Source organism: Rana temporaria, chromosome 3, assembly GCF_905171775.1.
Source record: "Rana temporaria chromosome 3, aRanTem1.1, whole genome shotgun sequence".
NCBI lineage: Eukaryota > Metazoa > Chordata > Amphibia > Anura > Ranidae > Rana > Rana temporaria.
The window spans coordinates 300,223,279-300,245,255 of record NC_053491.1 but is presented as its reverse complement, the minus strand read 5'-3'; the positions used below and the strand labels follow the sequence as shown (position 1 = coordinate 300,245,255).

The window sequence follows — 21,977 nt, the reverse complement described above, 5'->3', positions numbered from 1 at the left end:
ATGAGGGACTACTCGCCGCGGGAGAACCCGCATAAAGAGGGGGTACGGCTAGCAAAGCGGGGTGTCGGGAACGTACGGCCCAGGGCCTACTCACGTAGTGCTCCTCCTCTGGCTGATTGGCGCCGTCTTCTGCCCCTCTGTTGTCGGGGCTGCAGGGGTTCTCTCAAAGCCGCCGCACCTGACCGTCCGGTTTGACGGGGTAGAAGCTGAAGCCAGTCGGGGACTTGGATGGGTTCCGCGCCCATGAATCGAAACAGGGCAGGGAGGTCCGCCGTTGTCTGCAGCGCAAAGGCCCTGGATTCCTTCCGAAAAGTAACAGACAGGGGGTAACCCCATCTGTAAGTGTGTCCTGTCTGGCGGGCAAGTTCCAAGAGGGGTCTAAGCAGTGCTCTTCGCCGTAGTGTGGCTCTTGAGACGTCTGGCAGGATCTTGATTTTCGAGCCCTCCACCTCCATCTCCTCCTGGTCCCAAGCACTCCGCAGGATGGCTTCCCTAGTCACATAGCGGTGTACGCGGCACACTATGTCCCGCGGTCTGTCATTGTCTAACCTGTGCGCTCTGTCCAGTTCGATGGTCGCCTCGGGGTCTCCCAGCACCGTCCTGAATATCTCCACGATACGTGCCCCGACGTCCTCCCGGTCAGCAGACTCTGGCACCCCCCGGAGCCGCAGATTATTGCGGCGGCTCCGGTCTTCTACATCCTCAAAGTGGAGCTGCAGGGAGATAGCTGTTTCCCGGTGCTGGTCCCGGGAGTGTTCGAGAGCTGCAACCCGCGCCTCCAGGGAAGATACCGATTCTTCCCCTGCTGACATCCGATCTGCGAGGCCGGACACCTCTCCTCTCACTTCTTGGATGTCCCGTCTGTGAGTCTCCTCAAGGCGCAGGATCAAGGCCTCAATGTCGTTCCTGGTGGGTAAGGCTTGCAGGAACGATCTAATGTCCTGATCTAGGTCACCCATCTCCGGGAGTTGTGGGGGAGGCATCTCCCATGGCTCGGTTTCTGGGGGTTGAGTCTCTTCTAGAAGGGCCGCTGGGTTCTCTACGACCGGTGCTTGGGTCTCCTCTACAGGTCCACGTGCAGGGCCTCGTGGCGTCGGCAGGCCTCCTCCGGGGGACAGCTCCTGAATGAGCTTGAAATATTTGTGGATCTCTCCTTCAAACTTGCCCGCTGGGGTCCCCCGTGTAGTCGCCCTGGTTTTGTACTTTTTGGCTGAGTACATGCCGGTACAAAGTCTGATTTTTGCCAAGAATTGGGGGATCAGGCCGGGAGCTCTAGAGAAGTGCTGCTTCACGCATCCATGTCCAGGCCACGCCCCCGAGAGGCATTTTTCATATGCCCTCGAGAGTACCCCTACCCAACGAGCCCCCCAAAGAAGATATCGTGTCTGTAGCAAGCACGGGTTTAGGCGTGACACCCGTTATTTTTGTCCCAAATGTCCTGCCGATCCTGGTCTTTGTATTGGTGAATGTTTTGAACGCTTCCACACACGAGTTAATTATTAGTGTAGGGTAAAAACATTTCACAGGCTAGGCTCACTTACACAGGGTCTCCTAAGATGCCATCGCATTTTGAGAGACCCAAACCTGGAACCGAAAAGTTGAACAGTTACAAAAAAAAAGTGTTAAAAAAAAAAAAAAAAAAATAGTTGTCGTTTTATTGTTCTCTCCCTCTCTATTCTCTCTCTATTGTTCTTCTCTTATTTACTGTATTCTATTCTGCAAAGTTTTATTGTTATGTTTTTTCATGCTTGCTTTTCAGGTATGTAATTTACTTTACTGTTTTCAGGTACGCCATTTAGCTGTTGCGCGGACTTATTTATCTTGACAGCAACAGCGTTTGCTCCCACGATATATAAAGCCGCGACTCCAGTGCTGTAGGAGGTGATTTCACCACCACAGTTAAAAAAAAGAGCATATATGCCGAAGCATGGGGGCAGCAGGGGCGGAGGAGCGATTTTGCTCCTAATGCCGCGTACATACGGTTGACATTCCTACGGAGGCTTTCCCGTGGAAAAGTCTGACCATGTGTACACGGCATAGAAAAGTCCGACCGTGTGTACGCGGCATTGAAAAGTCCGACCGTGTGTACGCGGCATAACTTTTTTGCGGGAGGATGCCCCCATGTTTCGGTATATATATATATATATATATATATATATATATATATATATATATATATATATATATATATATATATATATATATATATATTTTAGGCACAGGTTGCGTTAAAAAATGTTTTATTTTTTACTATGTTTTTTTTATTGGTATTTGCTTTGCAGGTATGGTATGATCTTACTGTTATACTGGAATGTTACTTTGTTTTAATGTTAACCATCATTTGCTTAGCAGGTACGCCATTCAGTTGCAGCGCGGATTTATTTAGCGTGACAGCAACAGCGTTTGCTCCCACGATATATATAAAGCCGCGACTCCAATGCTGTAGGAGGTGATTTCACCACCACAGTTCAAAAAAGAGCATATATGCCGAAGCATGGGGGCATTAGGGGCGGAGGAGCGATTTTGCTCCTAATGCCGCGTACATACGGTTGACATTCCTACGGAGGCTTTCCCGTGGAAAAGTCTGACTATGTGTACACGGCATAGAAAAGTCCGACCGTGTGTACGCGGCATAACTTTTTTGCGGGAGGATGCCCCCATGCTTCGGCATATATAAATGGTGCATGTATGCCCATCATTAGAAGTGGGTGGATGAAGGGAGGTATTCTAATGGTGGGCATACCCACCGATTAATCTTTTTTTCGTTCAGCCAACAGGCTGCATGAAAAAAAAGGTTACAATACATGTCCAACAAGAACCATCAACGTACTGGTATGTTGCTGGACTTTGAATGGTTATACCAGAATACTGCGCAAATACTGTGTGGAAAAAAAAATTGCAACACCCACCATTTTAATCTGTAGGGCCTTTGCTTTAAAAAAATATATAATGTTTGGGGGTTCAACTTAACTTTCTTGCAAAAAAAAAATATGTTTTTATGTAAACAAACAGTGTCAGAAAGGGCTTTTTCTTCAAGTGGTTAGAAGAGTGGGTGATGTGTGACATAAGCTTCTAAATGTTGTGCATAAAATGCCAGGACAATTCAAAACCCCCCCAAATGACCCCATTTTGGAAAGTAGACACCCCAAGCTATTTGCTGAGAGGCATCTCAAGTCCATAGAATATTTTAGATTTTGACCCAAGTTGCGGGAAAAATAAATAAATATATATATATATATATATATATATATATATATATATATATATATATTTTTTTTTGCACAAAGTTGTCACTAAATGATATATTGCTCAAACATGCCATGGGAATATGTGGAATTACACCCCAAAATACATTCTGCTGCTTCTCCTGAGTACGGGGATACCACATGTGTGAGACTTTTTAGGAGCCTAGCCTCGTACGGGACCCCAAAAACCAATCACTGCCTTCAGGCTTTCTAAGGGTGTAAATTTTTGATTTCACTACTCACTACCTATCACAGTTTCGAAGGCCATAAAATGCCAAAATAGCACAAAAAACCCCCAAATGACCCCATTTTGGAAAGAAGACACCCCAAGGAAACTGCTGAGAGGCATGTTGAGTCCATTGATTTTTATTTTTTTGTCCAAAGTGATTGAATAATGACAAAAAAAAAAAAAAATTGTCACTAAATGATATATTGCTCACACATGCCATGGTTATATGTGGAGTTGCACCCTAAAATACATTCTGCTGCTTCTCCTGAGTACGGGGATACCACATGTTTGGGACTTTTTGGGAGCCTAGCCGCGTATGGGACCCCGAAATCCAAGCACCGCCTTCAGCATTTCTAAGGGCGCAAATTTTTGATTTCACTCCTCACTACCTATCACATTTTCGAAGGCCATAAAATGCCAAAATAGCACAAAACCCCCCCAAATGACCCCATTTTGGAAAGTAGACACCCCAAGCTATTTGCTGAGAGGCATGTTGAGTCCATGGAATATTTAATTTTTTTGCCCCAAGTGATTGAATAATGACCAAAAAAAAAATATTAAAAAATGTACAAAACATTGTCACTAAATGATATATTGCTCACACATGCAACGGTTATATGTGGAATTGCACCCCAAAATACATTCTGCTGCTTCTCCTGAGTACGGGGATACCACATGTGTGGGACTTTTTGGGAGCCTAGCCGGGTATGAGACCCCGAAAACCAAGCACCGCCTTCAAGATTTCTAAGGACATAAATTTTTGATTTCACTCACACAAATCTTGAAGGCAGTGCTTGGTTTTCGGGGCCCCGTATGCGGCTAGGCTCCCAAAAAGTCCCACACATGTCGTATCCCCCTACTCAGGAGAAGCAGCAGAATGTATTTTGGGGTGTAATTCCACATATGCCCATGGCATATGTGAGAAATATATAATTTAGTGACAACGTTTTGTAAAAATATATATATATATTTTTTTGGTCATTATTCAATCACTTGGGGCCATAAAATTAAATATTCCATGGACTCAACATGCCTCTCAGCAAATAGCTTGGGGTGTCTTCTTTCGAAAATGGGGTCATTTGGGGGGGTTGTGTGACACCTTGGCATTTTATGGCCTTCAAAACTGTGATAGGTAGTGATAGGTAGTGAGGAGTGAAATCAAAAATTTGCGCCCTTAGAAATGCTGAAGGCGGTGCTTGGATTTTGGGGCCCCGTACGTGGCTAGGCTCCCAAAAAGTCCCACACATGTGGTATCCCCGTACTCAGGAGAAGCAGCAGAATGTATTTTGGGGTTCAATTCCACATATAACCATGGCATGTGTGAGCAATATATCATTTAGTGACAACTTTTGGAATTTTTTTTTTTTTGTCATTATTCAATCACTTGGGACCAAAAAAAAATATATTCAATGGACTCAACATGCCTCTCAGCAGTTTCCTTGGGGTGTCTACTTTCCAAAATGGGGTCATTTGGGGGGGTTTTGTACTGCCTTGCCATTTTAGCACCTCAAGAAATGAGATAGGCAGTCATAAAATAAAAGCTGTGTAAATTCCAGAAAATGTACCCTAGTTTGTAGACGCTATAATTTTTGCGAAAACCAATAAATATACGCTTATTGCGATTTTTTTTTACTAAAGACATGTGGCTGAATACATTTTGGCCTAAATGTTTGACTAAAATTTAGTTTATTCGCTATTTTTTACTTTTTGTTATAAGAAAATATTTTTTTTTCCAAATTCTTGGTCTTTTTCCGTTTATATCGCAAAAAATAAAAATTGCATAGGCAATATGCCTATGGCCATCAAAAGAAAGCTCTATTTGTGGGAAGAAAAGGACGCAAATTTCGTTTCGGTACAACGTTGCATGACCGCGCAATTACCAGTTAAAGCAGCGCAGTGACAAATTGTAAAAACACCTTGGGTCTTTAGGCAGCGTATTGGTCCGGGGCTTAAGTGGTTAATGTTGTGGAAAGTGCAACTCGAGAAGAATAACACGGTGCATTTCCCCACTCTGGAAGGACAAAAGCCTTTTACGACACAAGAATATGCCGGTGAATGTGCAAAACTAATTAAGGCATTTAATGAAAGATTCAAGGATGTGAAAAGTAAACAAATGGAATTGAACATCTTTGCTACACCTTTCAATGTGGAACCAGCTGATGTGCCTGATAACCTACAACACGAAATAATTCAGCTGCAAAGCGATGATGTGCTGAAAGCTAGGTACAACAACCTCCCACTGCTTGAGTTCTACAAGCATTACATAAGTAATGATGAATTCCCAACTTTGAGAAGACATGCATTAAAATATGCATCTGTGTTTGGAACAACTTACTGCTGCGAGCAGTTCTTTTCCAAACTTACCATCGCAAAGAGTCGACTGCGCTCCAGACTGACCGACGCAAACCTGGAAAACCAGTTGCGAGTAGCAACATCATCAATATCGGCCAACATCACACACCTCGCCAAAGAGAAGCAGTTCCAGCCATCACATTAGCGGTTAGTTAATTAAATGTTTGACCAAATATGTGGTGACAGTTCATGTCCTGTTCATTGACAGCCTTATTTTTTTTACATGTCCATTATTTTTCCTTTGTTCTTTATTTGTAAAAATGGAGTATATAAATAAAGATTATAAAAAAAAAAATGTTTGACCAAATATAACAGGCTAATTTTTAAGTTGATCATTTTGTACGGCCCTCGAATGATGTTACAAAAATCCAAATGGCCCTTGGCAGAAAAAAGGTTCCTCACTGCAAATTTAACTATACTGGCTAGCCTTCCTGCTCTATCTATCTATCTATCTATCTATCTATCTATCTATCTATCTATCTATCTATCTATCTATCTATCTATCTATCTATCTATCTATCTATCTATCTATCTATCTATCTATCTATCTATCTATCTATCTATCTATCTATCTATCTATCTATCTATCTATCTATCTATCTATCTATCTATCTATCTATCTATCTATCTATCTATCTATCTATCTATCTATCTATCTATCTATCTATCTATCTATCTATCTATCTATCTATCTATCTATCTATCTATCTATCTATCTATCTATCTATCTATCTATCTATCTATCTATCTATCTATCTATCTATCTATCTATCTATCTATCTATCTATCTATCTATCTATCTATCTATCTATCTATCTATCAGAAAAGACACTGTGGGCTAGATTCACATAGATCAGCGGATCTTTAGATCCGCGTGATCTATGTGATTTAAGATCCGCTGCCGCAAGTTTGAGAGGCAAGTGGGTAATTCACAAACCACTTACCTCCAAACTTGCGGCGGCGGATCGTAAATCCCCCGGCGGAATTAAAATTCCGCGGCTAGGGGGAGTGTACTATTTAAATCAGGCGCGTCTCCGCGCCGATTTAAATGCACATGCGCCGTCCACGAAATATCCCGGCACGCATTGCTCCCACTGACGTCGCTAGGACGTCAGTGGTTTCGGCGTGAGCGTAACTTGCAACAATCGGGTTTGAGAATCGGCGTACGCAAACAACGTAAAAAAATAATATTTGACGCGGGAACGACAGCTATACTTAACATTGGCTGCGCCTCATAGAAGCAGGGGTAAGTATACGCCGGGAAAACTGCTACGTAAACGTCGTAACAAAGTGCGTCGGGCCCGCGTACGTTCATGAATAGGCGTATCTCGCTGATTTACATATTAATCAATATTTTAAATTGCAGTTAAGATCCGACGGTGTAACACAGTTACACCTGTCGGATCTTAGGCATATCTATGTGTAACTGATTCTGAATCAGGCGCATAGATACGACCGGCCTAAGTCAGAGATACGACGGCGTATCAGGAGATACACCGTCGTATCTCTCTGTGAATCTAGCCCTGTGTCTCTATCTATCTCTCTCTCTCTAACTGACTGTCTGTCTGACTTGTCTTTAACAAAGCCGGAACACACTACACGAGGCCGCCTTGCAGACAGCCTTATATAGTGTGGGACGTGTACTAAACCCCCTGAGCCATAATTGGACAAAGCCACCCTGGCTTTGGCCAATTATTGTTCTTCGTTTTTTGCGCCTTTTGATTGGCCAAGCATGCAAGGTCATGGTGCATGCTTGACCAATCATTAGCGTGCAACGGCGCAATGAATTATGGGCCGTTGCGCGTCACTCGAATTTGGCGCGAACGACCCGTTTTGTTTGAAATTCGTCGAACGTATGAACAGACGATGTTCGAGTCGAACATACGTTCGAGCCGAACACAAAGCTCATCCCTAATGGAGACCATGGGTCACACACAGTCTACCTACTAACTTTGAACATCAAGTACTCTTGTCATGGTAAGTGATGCTTTTGGTGATTCCTAAATTTCGTAAGAAAAAATGCGGAGGGAGGACGAGTGCGGTCCAGGGAGCACAGTTTTGGAACTCCCTGCCTCTAAAATTAAGGCTTGAGAATGATCTTTTTAAGTTCAGGAAGCTTTTAAAAACTGAGCTTTTCAGTCTAGCCTATGGAATTACATAGGTTTTTATAGTTCTTTGATCTGCTACTATTTTAAATTTGATCTGTTCCGCTGCCTGTGTGTGTTTTTTTGGTTGTTGCTGTATTGTTGTTCTCGGCGCATCGAGGCCTACGGGTAACTGACTGCGTTTTGTACTTTTTTGTACTTTTAAGAATTTTAATAAATAAATAAATAAATTTTTCATACAACTATGATAATACTTTCTGAAAGTGGTTATGCCTCCGGAATCCCCATACCCCTTTACCTTTCCTACTCCTTATTTTCTGTCTTTTTATTTTTAAGATTTCCTTCTTAATACTATTACATGTGGTATTTGACAACAACAGGTGATTTTGAATGTTTTTAGAAGACATCAATATCATGACACTCATAAGTTCTGTAGTAATAATTAACTCAATGGTTTAACACCCATGATACTTCAGACACAAACTACATATCCTCACATCTGATCAGTGGCATAGCATGAGTTGTCAGCGCCTGGGGCAAGGCAAGTAATTTCCTCCCCCTAACCTGCGGACTTTTAGCACTCCTCGAGTCCTTTTCCTTCCTACAATAGTACTGACCAGCCTGATTCCTACACTCTGACCACTACACTAACCTACCTGATTCCTACACTGACCCTTCATGATTCCTATAATGTCCACTGCACTGACCTACCTAAGTTCTACACTGACCTACACTGCCCACTACACACTGACTAGACCGCTACACACTGACCACTACACTACACACTGACCACTACACTACACAATGACAAGACCGATACACACTGACCAGACCACTACACACTGACCAGACCACTGACCACTACACACTGACCAGACCACTGACCACTACACACCAACCAGACCACTGACCACTACACTACACTTCACACTGACCAGACCACTACGCTAACCAGACCACTATACTACACACTGACCACTACACTACACACTGACCAGACCACTACAGTGACCACTACATACTGACCAAACCACTACACACTGACTACACACTGACCACTACACACTGACCACCACACTACACTCTGACCAGACCACTACACTACACACTGACTACTGGAGACAAGAAGGGGGCATGGCAGGCATGGGATTTTGCATGTAAAATATTTTTTTTTTATAGTGAAAGACTTATTTTATTTTTTATTTTATTATTGGAGGTGTTTATTTTAGGATCTCTCTGAAATATTCTTCCTTTTGCCGTTAACAGAACAAAAGATAGATGTATAATGTGGGGCTCAAAACATGAAGGAGGTTTGAAACCAAAGGCTAAAAATGCAGGTGTGTGTATTAGTTTTAAAGTATTACTATGTTCACAATCCACATGCCCTCTAAAGGGATAAAAGTAAAAGTAAAAAGAAGGTAAAAAAAAGTGGGTTAGTTAGTGAGACTGAGTGTAGTTATATGAGCATCAGCAATCAGGCATGCACCAATCTACCACAATTACCCCCCCTTAATGAACAATATTACTGACTTTTAGTATAGCTTTGGGGCCGTATAGTAAGATGGAAAGCAGAACATAATGGTGCCATTATGTTGCATGTTGCAAATGAGAAGGTGCAAGTAAAGAATGCACTTTTAGCTTCTACCTCAGTTGTAAAAGCTGGTAATCTTTTCAGTGGGCTCACCAGGTAGCCATATGATATTGGCTTCACAGTATCTCATTCTATACAATGTCTTATATGTCTAGTATACAGGGAGTGCAGAATTATTAGGCAAACTAGTATTTTGACCACATCATCCTCTTTATGCATGTTGTCTTACTCCAAGCTGTATAGGCTCGAAAGCCTACTACCAATTAAGCATATTAGGTGATGTACATCTCTGTAATGAGAAGGTGTGTGGTCTAATGACATCAACACCCTATATCAGGTGTGCATAATTATTAGTCAACTTCCTTTCCTTTGGCAAAATGGGTCAAAAGAAGGACTTGACAGGCTCTGAAAAGTCAAAAATAGTGAGATATCTTGCAGAGGGATGCAGCACTCTTAAAATTGCAAAGCTTCTGAAGCGTGATCATCGAACAATCAAGCGTTTCATTCAAAATAGTCAACATGGTCGCAAGAAGCGTGTGGAAAAACCAAGGCGCAAAATAACTGCCCATGAACTGAGAAAAGTCAAGCGTGCAGCTGCCAAGATGCCACTTGCCACCAGTTTGGCCATATTTCAGAGCTGCAACATCACTGGAGTGCCCAAAAGCACAAGGTGTGCAATACTCAGAGACATGGCCAAGGTAAGAAAGGCTGAAAGACGACCACCACTGAACAAGACACACAAGCTGAAACGTCAAGACTGGGCCAAGAAATATCTCAAGACTGATTTTTCTAAGGTTTTATTGACTGATGAAATGAGAGTGAGTCTTGATGGGCCAGATGGATGGGCCCGTGGCTGGATTGGTAAAGGGCAGAGAGCTCCAGTCCGACTCAGACGCCAGCAAGGTGGAGGTGGAGTACTGGTTTGGGCTGGTATCATCAAAGATGAGCTTGTGGGGCCTTTTCGGGTTGAGGATGGAGTCAAGCTCAACTCCCAGTCCTACTGCCAGTTTCTGGAAGACACCTTCTTCAAGCAGTGGTACAGGAAGAAGTCTGCATCCTTCAAGAAAAACAAGATTTTCATGCAGGACAATGCTCCATCACACGCGTCCAAGTACTCCACAGCGTGGCTGGCAAGAAAGGGTATAAAAGAAGAAAAACGAATGACATGGCCTCCTTGTTCACCTGATCTGAACCCCATTGAGAACCTGTGGTCCATCATCAAATGTGAGATTTACAAGGAGGGAAAACAGTACACCTCTCTGAACAGTGTCTGGGAGGCTGTGGTTGCTGCTGCACGCAATGTTGATGGTGAACAGATCAAAACACTGACAGAATCCATGGATTGCAGGCTTTTGAGTGTCCTTGCAAAGAAAGGTGGCTATATTGGTCACTGATTTGTTTTTGTTTTGTTTTTGAATGTCAGAAATGTATATTTGTGAATGTTGAGATGTTATATTGGTTTCACTGGTAAAAATAAATAATTGAAATGGGTATATATATTTTTTTTGTTAAGTTGCCTAATAATTATGCACAGTAATAGTCACCTGCACACACAGATATCCCCCTAAAATAGCTAAAACTAAAAACAAACTAAAAACTACTTCCAAAAATATTCAGCTTTGATATTAATGAGTTTTTTGGGTTCATTGAGAACATGGTTGTTGTTCAATAATAAAATTAATCCTCAAAAATACAACTTGCCTAATAATTCTGCACTCCCTGTACTACAACTCAATGCAGGTCATTAAATCGAACACTCTTTAAGTTAATTTCTTTATTCCGGCCTGGATACCTTACACTGAAAAATATAAAAATACCACAAAACTCATTTTAGATTTTATTGTTACAATTACCCTTACCTTGTAATTTTATAAAACTGTCAAAAAATGCAATGAAATATGGCAAGCTGTAGGTTTTTTTGTACACATTTGATTTACAAGCTGCCCCCAGAAATGTAATTTCCTGCTTTTATAATTGGTTCACTGATTTATTCAGGTATCTGCAATAAGATACAATAATATTTTTGCTTTCCCTGCAACAGGCATTTCATTTTTGGTGAGATACTCCCTAAGAGTTAATTACTTCTAAAGGGATGCTGACACAGCAACTTTCTTCTTGGAACACTGAAAGTGCACCAGGTGTTTATAAGTCATTCTTGCAAAGAACAGCTTCAGAAGAGAAATACATACATTTGTTAAAATCCTTGTACGGACATGGATCACCCAAAGGGCAAAAGTTTTTTTTTAACAAAAGTACAGTTATACTTCACATTAGCATGGGCGCTGTTTCACTTTTTTCAATTTTTCTGTTTATTCAGATTTCGTTTTTGAATGGTTATTTTCTTTGATTTTAATGTATTTTTTTTGATCATGTAAATCAATCATGTTTGTATCTTGATTGAATCTATGCCTGTACATGTATGGCATTTCACATCTCCAAGTAACTCTGATTATCTACTAATTGGCAAATTAATGACACGTTTATAAACTATATATTGAGCCATTTTTTGTATATGGCATTTGTAGTGAACAAGGCCCGAATGGCTGAAACACTTTTACATCTGCAGCCTGTGTCTTTTATAGAGAATCAATACATTTTGAAGATTTTAAAGCAAGCAAGAAGTTGTGGACCATCTTTTCTCATGATTGCACTGTTCACTGTGGTTTACTTGTTCTATGTTCCTTTATTTTTTTTCTGTTTATTCTGACTTTGAAAATCAAAGACTATAACCACTTCCAGCCAAGGGCCATAATATGACGTCCTTGACTTTCAGTGCAGATATCTGAATGATGCCTGCAGCTACAAGCATCATTCAGATATCTTATTTTTTAGTCTGCTATTCTGCTGTGCACCATGAAAATGATAGTTCCGCCGCTTGATCATTCTTATAGGCGTCACAATCTGGTGCTTCTCCCGGCTCTCCCATGCCATCGGGGACCCGAAGAAAGAATCGGCCGCCGCTGGATGACAACCATATGTATGACCTTCGGAGGCAAACAAAGCCACGATCGCAGCTGGTAAGCATGAGATCGTGATTTTTTTTTCAGATGATGGGGGCAAGCTTACAGGAAGTGAGAAATTCAGACAAAGAAAAAACACATTTAGAAGGGAAATCGAAGGAAAAGATAAGTGAACCAACAATGCACTAGCTTAAAGGAAACTATTTCGAAAATAAAAAACAAAACTTTACAAACCCTTTAAGCTAGTCACATGGTAGATGTGTACAAACTCAGTAAAACATTGATATTAAAATAAAATAGTACTTTATTGCAATTTAATCATATCTTCTTGAAATGGCACTGATGTATAGGAATTTAGGAAGTTATAAAATCCTAATGAAATGAAAAAAAAAGAATAAAGCACATTTTTTGTCAATCAATATATTGCGATAGCCAGCGAAATCCTTCCCCGTAGCCTTGTCTCTTCAATATGCTGCACATAAACAGTTCAATAGGTCTGGTATTTAGCTGCTTCTGTGATACCTTCCCCTAAGAATGAGAACATTCCATTGAACACTGTACAAATGTATTAAATAATGATATAATAATTGCTCATAGGCAATCTTTGCAGACTTTTTCCTAGTTTTTTTTTATTAAATGTGTGACATAGATCTATATATATATATATATATATATATATATATATATATATATATATATATATATATATATATATATATATAAACATCTCTGAATCTATATAGATATATGATATCTCTCTCTCTCTATATATATATATATATATATATATATATATATATATATATTTTTTTTTTTTTAACCTGAATACTGGGCCTCTTCACAATATGTACTTTGTTAATGCACCCTCATTAAGGCAACATAATGCCTTGGTCCGTGGGGGTACTTGAAGACTGGAGTTGAAAAACATTGCTCTACTGTAACAGTGGGACTGAGTGCCATTCAAAAATAAATGGCATCACACCATTACCTAAGGCACCAATCTGAATGGGTCCCTTCTTACAACCATTTAACAGGGCAGTCTATGTGTATTGTGCAATAATCAATGGCTAAATTAACTCAATTAATCTAGTCTAATTGTATGCATGGAGCTCTGCGTTTTGCATGTAGTCACTATAGGTTGTAGTACCTTTTTTAAATAATTGATAATGTCTTTAATGTTACTAGCAAAGTGTTAAAATCCATGTACTAGAACAGCACAATGGCTATGTATCATTTACTTTTATGTAAGTGCAATATAAGGTGGCGTCATTAAATGTTCATCAACAAAATATTTCCTGGGTGGCTTATCTTGTAAAAGATTTTCTCATTGCAGCCTTTCAGCAACTGGCCAGAGCAGAATGTGGCATATATACAGCAGGAAGATGGGGATGACACAACCTGTAGTCCATCAAGTCTATAAGGAATGTTACCATTTGGTTAAAAACTCTCTCCCCCCTCCAACCATCTCCCTCTCTCCCCTTTCAAAAGTCTGGTATTCAGAGTTCCTGATTCCTTTAAACGTATCTAATATTTTAATTGCTAATAAATCAGGAGTGTAATGTTAATGCAAGAAAATTCTATAATATTTCATAATGTTCCACAACATTTTGCTCTAGCTTTGTCAGGATAACATTTTAGAAATTACAGGGTCAATACCTTCCCTGTAGCATGCCCATAAAGTTCAAAAGTGTGCAGTAGCCTTTCTTCACTGATGGCCTCTGGTCTGTCAATCTTGTTGCCAAGCAGCAGTACTGGAACATTGGCAATGGTTTCATCAGCAAGTAGTGCCTAAAATACAAAGTAAAACTAGTTTATCAATACGTTGGTATGTTCAACCTTTTGTTAAAATTTTCCAGACAAATAATAATCCTTTTATTTCACCTGCTTTTAAGGCTGGATTTACACCTTTGAATTGTGGTGTATTTTTTCACCTAATGCATTTTCTATTCAATCCAGTGGAGATGCACAAAAACGTATGTCAATGCATGTTGCAGTGCGTTTTAACACCCACTGTGATGTGCTTTCCAGTGGCCATCAAAACATGTCATGTTGCAAGTCAACATACTGCAACATGTCAAGCAAACAGTAAGCATCATAATTCAAATTCAAATGTTGCACTCACATTTAGTGAAATGTTCAAAAGCCTGTAGTTAACTGAGAATCAGTAGTGGCTCTCAGGAGCTGTGTGGACAGCAGCAGAAAGTTCTAGCACATGGTGGATCATCTGGGGTTACCACTGAATTAATGCACTTTTAAAAGTACTTTCACTTGCATTTTCATAAGTTTTCATTGGCTTAACCACTTGCTTCCTGCCCAGGCGAAATTTCAGCTTTCGGCACTGTCACGATTTAAATGAAAATTGCGTGGTCGTGTGACGTGGCTCCCAAACAAAATAGATGTCCTTTTTTTCCCCACAAATAGAGCTTTCTTTTGGTGGTATTTAATCACCTCTGAGGTTTTTATTTTTTGCGCTATAAACAAAACAAAAAAAAAACAATTTTTTTCTCAGTTTAGGTCGATATGTATTCTACATATTTTTGGTAAAATCACAATAAGCGTATAGTGATTGGTTTGCGCAAAAGTTATAGCGGCTACAAAATAGGGGATAGAATTCTGCCTTTTTTTAAAAAAAAATACTAGTAATGGCGGCGATCTGCCATTTTTGTCAGGACTGCGATATTATGGCGGACGCATCGGACACTTTTGACACATTTTTGGGACCATTCACATTTATACAGAGATCACCGCTATAAATATGCACCAATTACTGTATAAATGTGATTGGCAGGGAAGGGGTTAACACTAGGGGGCAAGGAAGGGGTTAAATGTGTACCCTGGGAGTGATTCTTACTGTGGGGGGAGGGGACTGACTGGGGCAGGTGACCGATCTGTGTCCCTATGTACAAGGGACACAGCATCGGTCTCCTCTCCCTAACAGGACGTGGATCTCTGTGTTTACACACAGAGATCCACGTCCCTGCTCTGTCACTGCCGATCACAGGTACCCGGTGGCTATCATGGCCGGGATCTCAGTGACGCGCCGGGCACGTGCCCCCCAGGGGCCGGAGGACCCGAGGCCATAAAAAGAAGGCCTCCCAGCATTGTAGAGCCACTTTGGGGCCATCTTTTTACTATGGCCCAGGTCTAAAGAAGTTAAACAGAAATTATTATTTTTTCAAATACAATAGTATGATCCTGCCTTTTATTTTATCCATGTGTACTTTCAGTACAGGTGCTATCTTAAATTTAGAGGGGAATGAGAGAGTTACTTAACTCTCATCCAGGTAATTTGTGTAAATTAAGCCTTTGTTCTGCTGGGCTCTATTGTGTGTTCATTTTGTGTTCCTGAGGTGCTTTTCCACCCAGGGGCGACAGGTGGTACCAGTGGAGTCTAGGTGGGAGTGCCTCTTGCCAGCAGCCAATCAGGAGGGGTTTTCCCTCGCGGGGCATGCTGGGGGAGGATACTTTAGGAACAGACGCCATTCTGGCGGGGGGGGTTCGTCGTCCAGTTCTTTTTCCGGGTGCGGCACCCACCTTCAGGGTGTGCGAACATCATGGTGCCCGGCGAAATGGCCTACCAGGCTGGGGTGCGCTTGCTACGAGGTGTCCTTGGTTCCGGGAACATGTTGGCCCGGAGCAACTAAAGCTGTGGCGGGGCCCCAGTGATTGACTGGGTCCCCCAAACTTCTGAAGAAGATCCCAAGCGAGTTGTACTGTTCGGTGGGGAGTCAGTCTGAGGAGAGCCCGGAGGCAGGCAATCCAACAGGGCCTAGACAATCTACCAGGGTTCAAGGTGACCGGACGCTGAGAGGTTGGATGTCAGCAACCTGTCAGTCGGTGACCAAGTGAGAGCTACCTGAGGGAGCTTCAGGCACTAAATTCACTGGGGAAGATTCACTTCATAATTCTACGTACGGGGGAAGGGCCTGTGTCAGAGGTTCTTTCCTGATATTCATTTGCAACAGGTCTGTGGCAGAGACTTGCTTTTCTTCTGTGGCAGAGACTTGCTTTTCTTCAAGGTGACCGGACGCTGAGAGGTTGGATGTCAGCAACCTGTCAGTCGGTGACCAAGTGAGAGCTACCTGAGGGAGATTTAGGCACTAAATTCACTGGGGAAGATTCACTTCATAATTCTACGTACAGGGGAAGGGCCTGTGGCAGAGGTTCTTTCCTGATATTCATTTGCAACAGGTCTGTGGCAGAGACTTGCTTTTCTTCCCAGTGTTCCGAGTGATACACTGGCTGCCAGGTCAGTGTGAGAGGCCTGTCCAGGTACACTATACCCCCTCGACTGGAGGGGCGACGAAAGTAGATTGTCGTTTTGAAGCAGGACTGCTTCTATTCTGTTGGGCCTGAATCTGCTATTCTTCCTCCTCACCCATCTTTGACCTGTCTACCTCCTGTTTACTGTTTGCCGTGTTGGGCAAGAATAAAGCTACCAGAAAAGACACCTGCTGCTTGGACATTCCGTCATTGCTCTCATCATCATCATTCCCCTAGACGCTCACAGAGGTAACACGCCATCCCAAATCTAACCAGCGGCTCCTGCGGGGGTAGTGCTACACATATTTGCATGCCAAAACTGACATGCAAGAGTGAAAAGGTTTGGTTCTTTGCCTAATTAGACTAGTTTGCATAAAAATGTGGAGAAAAGCATATACCAGGGATAGGCAACCTCAGCACTCCAGCTGTGGTAAAACTACAAATTCCATTATGCCTCTGCCTCTAGGAGTCATGCCTGTAATTGTCAGGGTCTTGCAATGTCTCATGGGAATTGTAGTTTCACCACAGCTGGAGGACCGAGGTTACCTACCCCTGGCATACAGCGCCTTGAAAGTATTCATACCCCTTGAAATTTTCCACATTTTGTCAAGTTACAGACAAAAATGTAAATGTATTTTATTGAGATTTTCTGTGATAGACCAACACGAAGTGGCACATAATTGTGAAGTGGAAGGAGTCTCAGTGGCCAGGCAGGTCACTTCCTGAAGTCTTGTCCTACTCGTCCGGGAGAATGCTTGCACCTTAGGGGACAGACCTTTGGTGGCATTGTTTAGTCCCCAGTTATCCAGAAGGATAAGCCCCTGGTTCTGGTGACCCTTTCTTGGTCTGAGTCATCCATCGAGATACAGGCTCTAATACAGGCCTGTTCATTGATGGTGCTTTTATGTCTAAGCACTTGATTCCGCTGCAGCTTCATGCCACTCCACTTGCCTTTGAGGCCATTGATGGGAGACCTCTACATCCTGCCCATGTGACTGATGAGACTGCTCCAATGACCATGGTCATAGGGGCTCTTCACCATGAGATACTCCAATTCCAAATAATTTCCTCACCTCCTCTCCCGGTTGTTATCAGTTACAGAGACACAACCCCTCTTTTGATTGGCTTTGTGCTAAGGTTCTTTCCTGGTCACCACAATGCAGGAAGACATGTTTTCAGAAAGTAGCTAAGGTCTTGTGCACATCTTCACTCTCCTCCCTGCCGGAGGAGTACTGCAAATTTAGCGATGTCTTTGACAAATGTCAAGCCGGTAGTTTGCCCTCACACCGGTCATATGATTGGGCAATTGACATTCAACCTGGTACCATACCCCCTCTTGGCTGGGTTTACCCTTTGTCTGTCGCAGAGGACAAAGCCATGGAGGAGTATGTTGCTGACACACTTTCTTTAGGATTCTTCTGTAAATCCTCGTCTCCTGCTGGTGCTGGTTTCTTCTTTGTGAAACTGGTGAACTGAGACCTTGTAGTGATTTTAAGAGTCTCAATCACTTCACAATTAAGAATGCTTATCCGATTCCATTGATTGCAGAGTTATTTGACCGCCTCAAGGGAGCAACGGTTTCACAAAGCTTGATTTGTAGGGGGCATAAAATCTTGTGAGGATCAAGGAGGGCGACAAATGGAAAACTGCATTTAATTCCAGAGCTGGCCATTAGGACAACCTTGTAATGCTGTTTGGTCTTTGCCAGGGGTGTCCAAACTTTTTTCAAAGAGGGCCAGATTTGATGAAGTGAAAATTTGTGAGTGCCGACCATTTTGCCTGAGATTCTGTAAAACCATTAAAATTCGGTCTAAGTGTGTTCTTCCGACCACTAATACACGGCCCAACAAGAATTCTCTGGCCTTTGTGGCTGTGTGTGGTGAAGAGATGAGCTCAGATGTCCAATGGCAGCGCAAGAGACGGGACTTCCTTTTACAAAGGTCGCCGTGCAAACAGGAAATACTTCTGTATGCACGGCGCTCATCCCGCCTCCTCCTCAGCAGCCAGCATGTATTTATTTTGTGGTCCCCAGCACTTGGAGATTCATTGGTGGCCACAAAGAATATACATGTCAAAATGACCAGGCAGGCCATCCGAAACCGGAACGCGGGCCGCGATTTGCCGAACTCTTGGACATGCCTGGTCTTTGCATTGCTACGGCAGTTTTCCAGGAATTTATCAACGATGTCCTCTGAGACTTGTTGCAGCTATGTGTGGTGGTTTATCTTGACAATATCCTCATATTTTCCAATTCCCTAGAGAGACACCACACAGATGTCTGTCGTGTGCTTCAGAGGCTGAGAGAGAATAACCTGTATTGTAAATTGGAGAAGTGCGAGTTTCATTGTGAACAGGTTAAATTCCAGGTTTATTTCATTCCCACTGCTGGATTTTCGATGAACCCAGAGAAACTTTTGGCAGTTCTACAGTGGCCCCCGACCCATGGGTTTACGTCCACTGCAACGTTTTCTTGGCTTTGCCAATTATTATCAGAAGTTTATTTAACTTCTCTATACAAAAACAATTAAGTGGCGCTAAAAAATAATAATGATGAAAGTGATATGACAAAAGTCAATCAACACCACATAACAATGTGATCAGATGAAAAGTCCATATATATTAAATCAAACGACAGTGCGTCGCTGAGGGATGCACCGCCGATGAATGATCTCATATGATGGACGATTCTAGACACCACGGTGAAATGGGAATGAGTGAAATGTGTGAATAATAACCACCACCGGGAAGGGAGGCTTACCGAAGGTATTGAACCCTATTAAGCGTACGCTAAAAGGGTCAATACAGACTGTATGTAAGTTGATGGAACCACATCAATCGGGTCTGGATATACACTTGAAACGATGGCTTGAAAGCATCACTTTAAACCAGAGCAGGGGGAGTGGCAGCGTCTTGATGATAGCTCACAAGGGATCAGATCGTATCATTAATTCTCTGCCATTCATACAAGTCAAAAGACCTCACACCAGCTTGTTCTCATTCCATCTAGCTCCCAGTCATCATTCATTCATTTGTACCTTCTCGTCTCTGGTCAAATCCCTGACTGATATGACCAGAAAGAACGGTAACCCACAGAATTGGTTTTTGGATTCCATTAATGCCTTTGAGAGTCTAAAGGCTGCCTTTGTTTCCGCTCCTGTGTTGTACATCATGATCCTACGGTACCTTTCATCCTTGAGGTGGATGCATCTGAGACTGGAGTTGGTGTCCTGCTGTCTCAACATCCACCTCTAAGAGCGCTATGCATCCTTGTGGCTACTGCGGAATGCAATTATGAGATTGGGGACAGAGAGTTGTTAGCAATCATTTTATCCCTTGAAGGTTTTCCTCCGTTTCCAAAATGGAGTCAGTTCCTGCACCTGTAATTCCTCCTGATCGTATTCTGGCTATAGTTCGTACCAGTATAACGTGGGTGACAGAATTCTTGCCGTTTAGATCCAGTCTCCTCCTGAGAAACCTAGTGACCGCTGCTTTGTCTCCGAGAGTCTCTGCACTGTCGTGCTCCAGACTTACCATTCTTCCAAGGCTCCTGGCCACCCAGGGACGAATCAACTCATTTGGGCCATTTCCCAACAATTCTGGTGGCCTAGTCTGCATGCTCATGTAGCCGCCTTCGTAGCTGCTTGTTCTGTGGGTGCTCAAAGTAAGACACCACTACACCTTCCAGTAGGCCTCCTACAACCCTTACCCAATGGGGAGAGGCCTTGGACCCACCTGTCTATGGATTTAATTGTGGATTTACAAAACTCTCAGGGCAACACAGTTATCCTTATTTCGTGTGTTATAAAGTCAATTAGATAAAGTAAACCTCAGGGTTTAAAAAGAAGAAAGTCAATAAAATTCTCCAGGGGTTCCACGATCCTAATGTACGGAATGATGAATCCCACCCTGATGGTCCACACTTTAATACATATGCAACTCAACTGCCAGAGTCATGAGCAGCTTACCAGATCATTGACTTAAAACGACAGTCGACTGTGACCCAGCCGCAGCCTTTAAGGAGAGGAGGGGGGGGGGAAACCCACTTCCTAGATGTATCACTCACTCCCCAGAGATTAACAGAGACACAGAGTATGTGAGAGAGGGTCCACCGTGATTCACAGCACACTATGTGTGAAATCCCACCACCGGTATTAGAAGCAGCTTACCAGAACTCCAATCACAAACAACAGTCGGCTATGACCCAGCCGCGGCCTTTGGGGAGATTCCACTCCCTGGATGAAATCGCCACTTGCACCCTCGATAATTAACAAAGGCGTCACCGCACAAAAAAGAAAACGGCAAACATAGCGTAACTCCGTGGGATAGGTTATTTATTAAAACAGTAAAAGGGTTACTCACATAATGTAGTAATCACAAGGAGCATTTAAAATTGCCAGCCGGCATGTATACAGAGCGGAGCCCTTCCTCCAAACGTAATGACGTCACCGCACGTCCTCCCAGACGCGTTTCGTCATTCGCCATCTTGGTCGTGGGCAAACATGCCCATACCCGACTAACATCTAACTGGACCCAGCTTAGCCGAATGAACAAGTGCATAAGCAGTGTTATAATGGAAAAAATAATAAGTAGGCAGTTTATTGCGAACAGGCACTAGCGCAACAAACTGCAAGAAAGACATCAAAATTTAAATTGCAAGCGCTCACTGTACGCAGTGGCGGTACCTATAACGGCATATAGGAGCAAGGTGCCACCTAGTGGTAGCTTCACAACGGTGCACCAAAATTTCAAACAAAGAAAAAAGGTGAAGAGGGATCCCTTAGGGAAATCCTCATGTGCATTAATCCATATTAAAAGCTCACAGGGGACTGATAGCTGCCAATCTCCGGAGCCACCGTGGAAAAAATTCTATGTGTGTACAAGTGAACAAATTAGTGTAATTCTTAATTATGTACAAAAAGATTTTGAGTAAAAAAGGATTTGAATAAAAAACTTATGTAAACACCTATAGTTCCTTTAGTCATATAGGTGACAGTGTTAGAGTAAATAATGCTTAATATTTGAAACCATGTTGGTGTGAATGCAGAACAAACGGCATGTGACCAAAAATACTTATAAAAATTAATGGACAATGTGACCATATGAAAAAAAGGGGGGAAAAAATGAAAGGAAAAAGGGGGGGGGGAAGAAGGGAATACTGGTTGATGGGGGGTGCGACACCACCACCCAAAAGGCAGCTAAAAAGGTGCAACCAGATCGCTATACCCTAATTGT

General features: G+C 42.4%; 1 protein-coding gene across 1 annotated transcript in view; it reads right to left on the bottom strand.

Moving 5' to 3' along the window:
• Window positions 1–12,768: 12,768 nt before the first annotated feature.
• LOC120932422 (GTP-binding protein SAR1b-like) overlaps window positions 12,769–21,977 on the bottom strand; it is a 570,126-nt gene continuing 560,917 nt past the window's right edge. The window contains exons 6-7 of the mRNA XM_040344773.1: window positions 14,139–14,270; window positions 12,769–13,010 (exon numbers count right to left, since the gene is read on the bottom strand). Of these exons, the coding sequence (XP_040200707.1) occupies window positions 12,894–13,010; window positions 14,139–14,270 (249 nt within the window). The 3' untranslated portion in view covers window positions 12,769–12,893. The remainder of the gene's footprint in view (window positions 13,011–14,138; window positions 14,271–21,977) is intronic.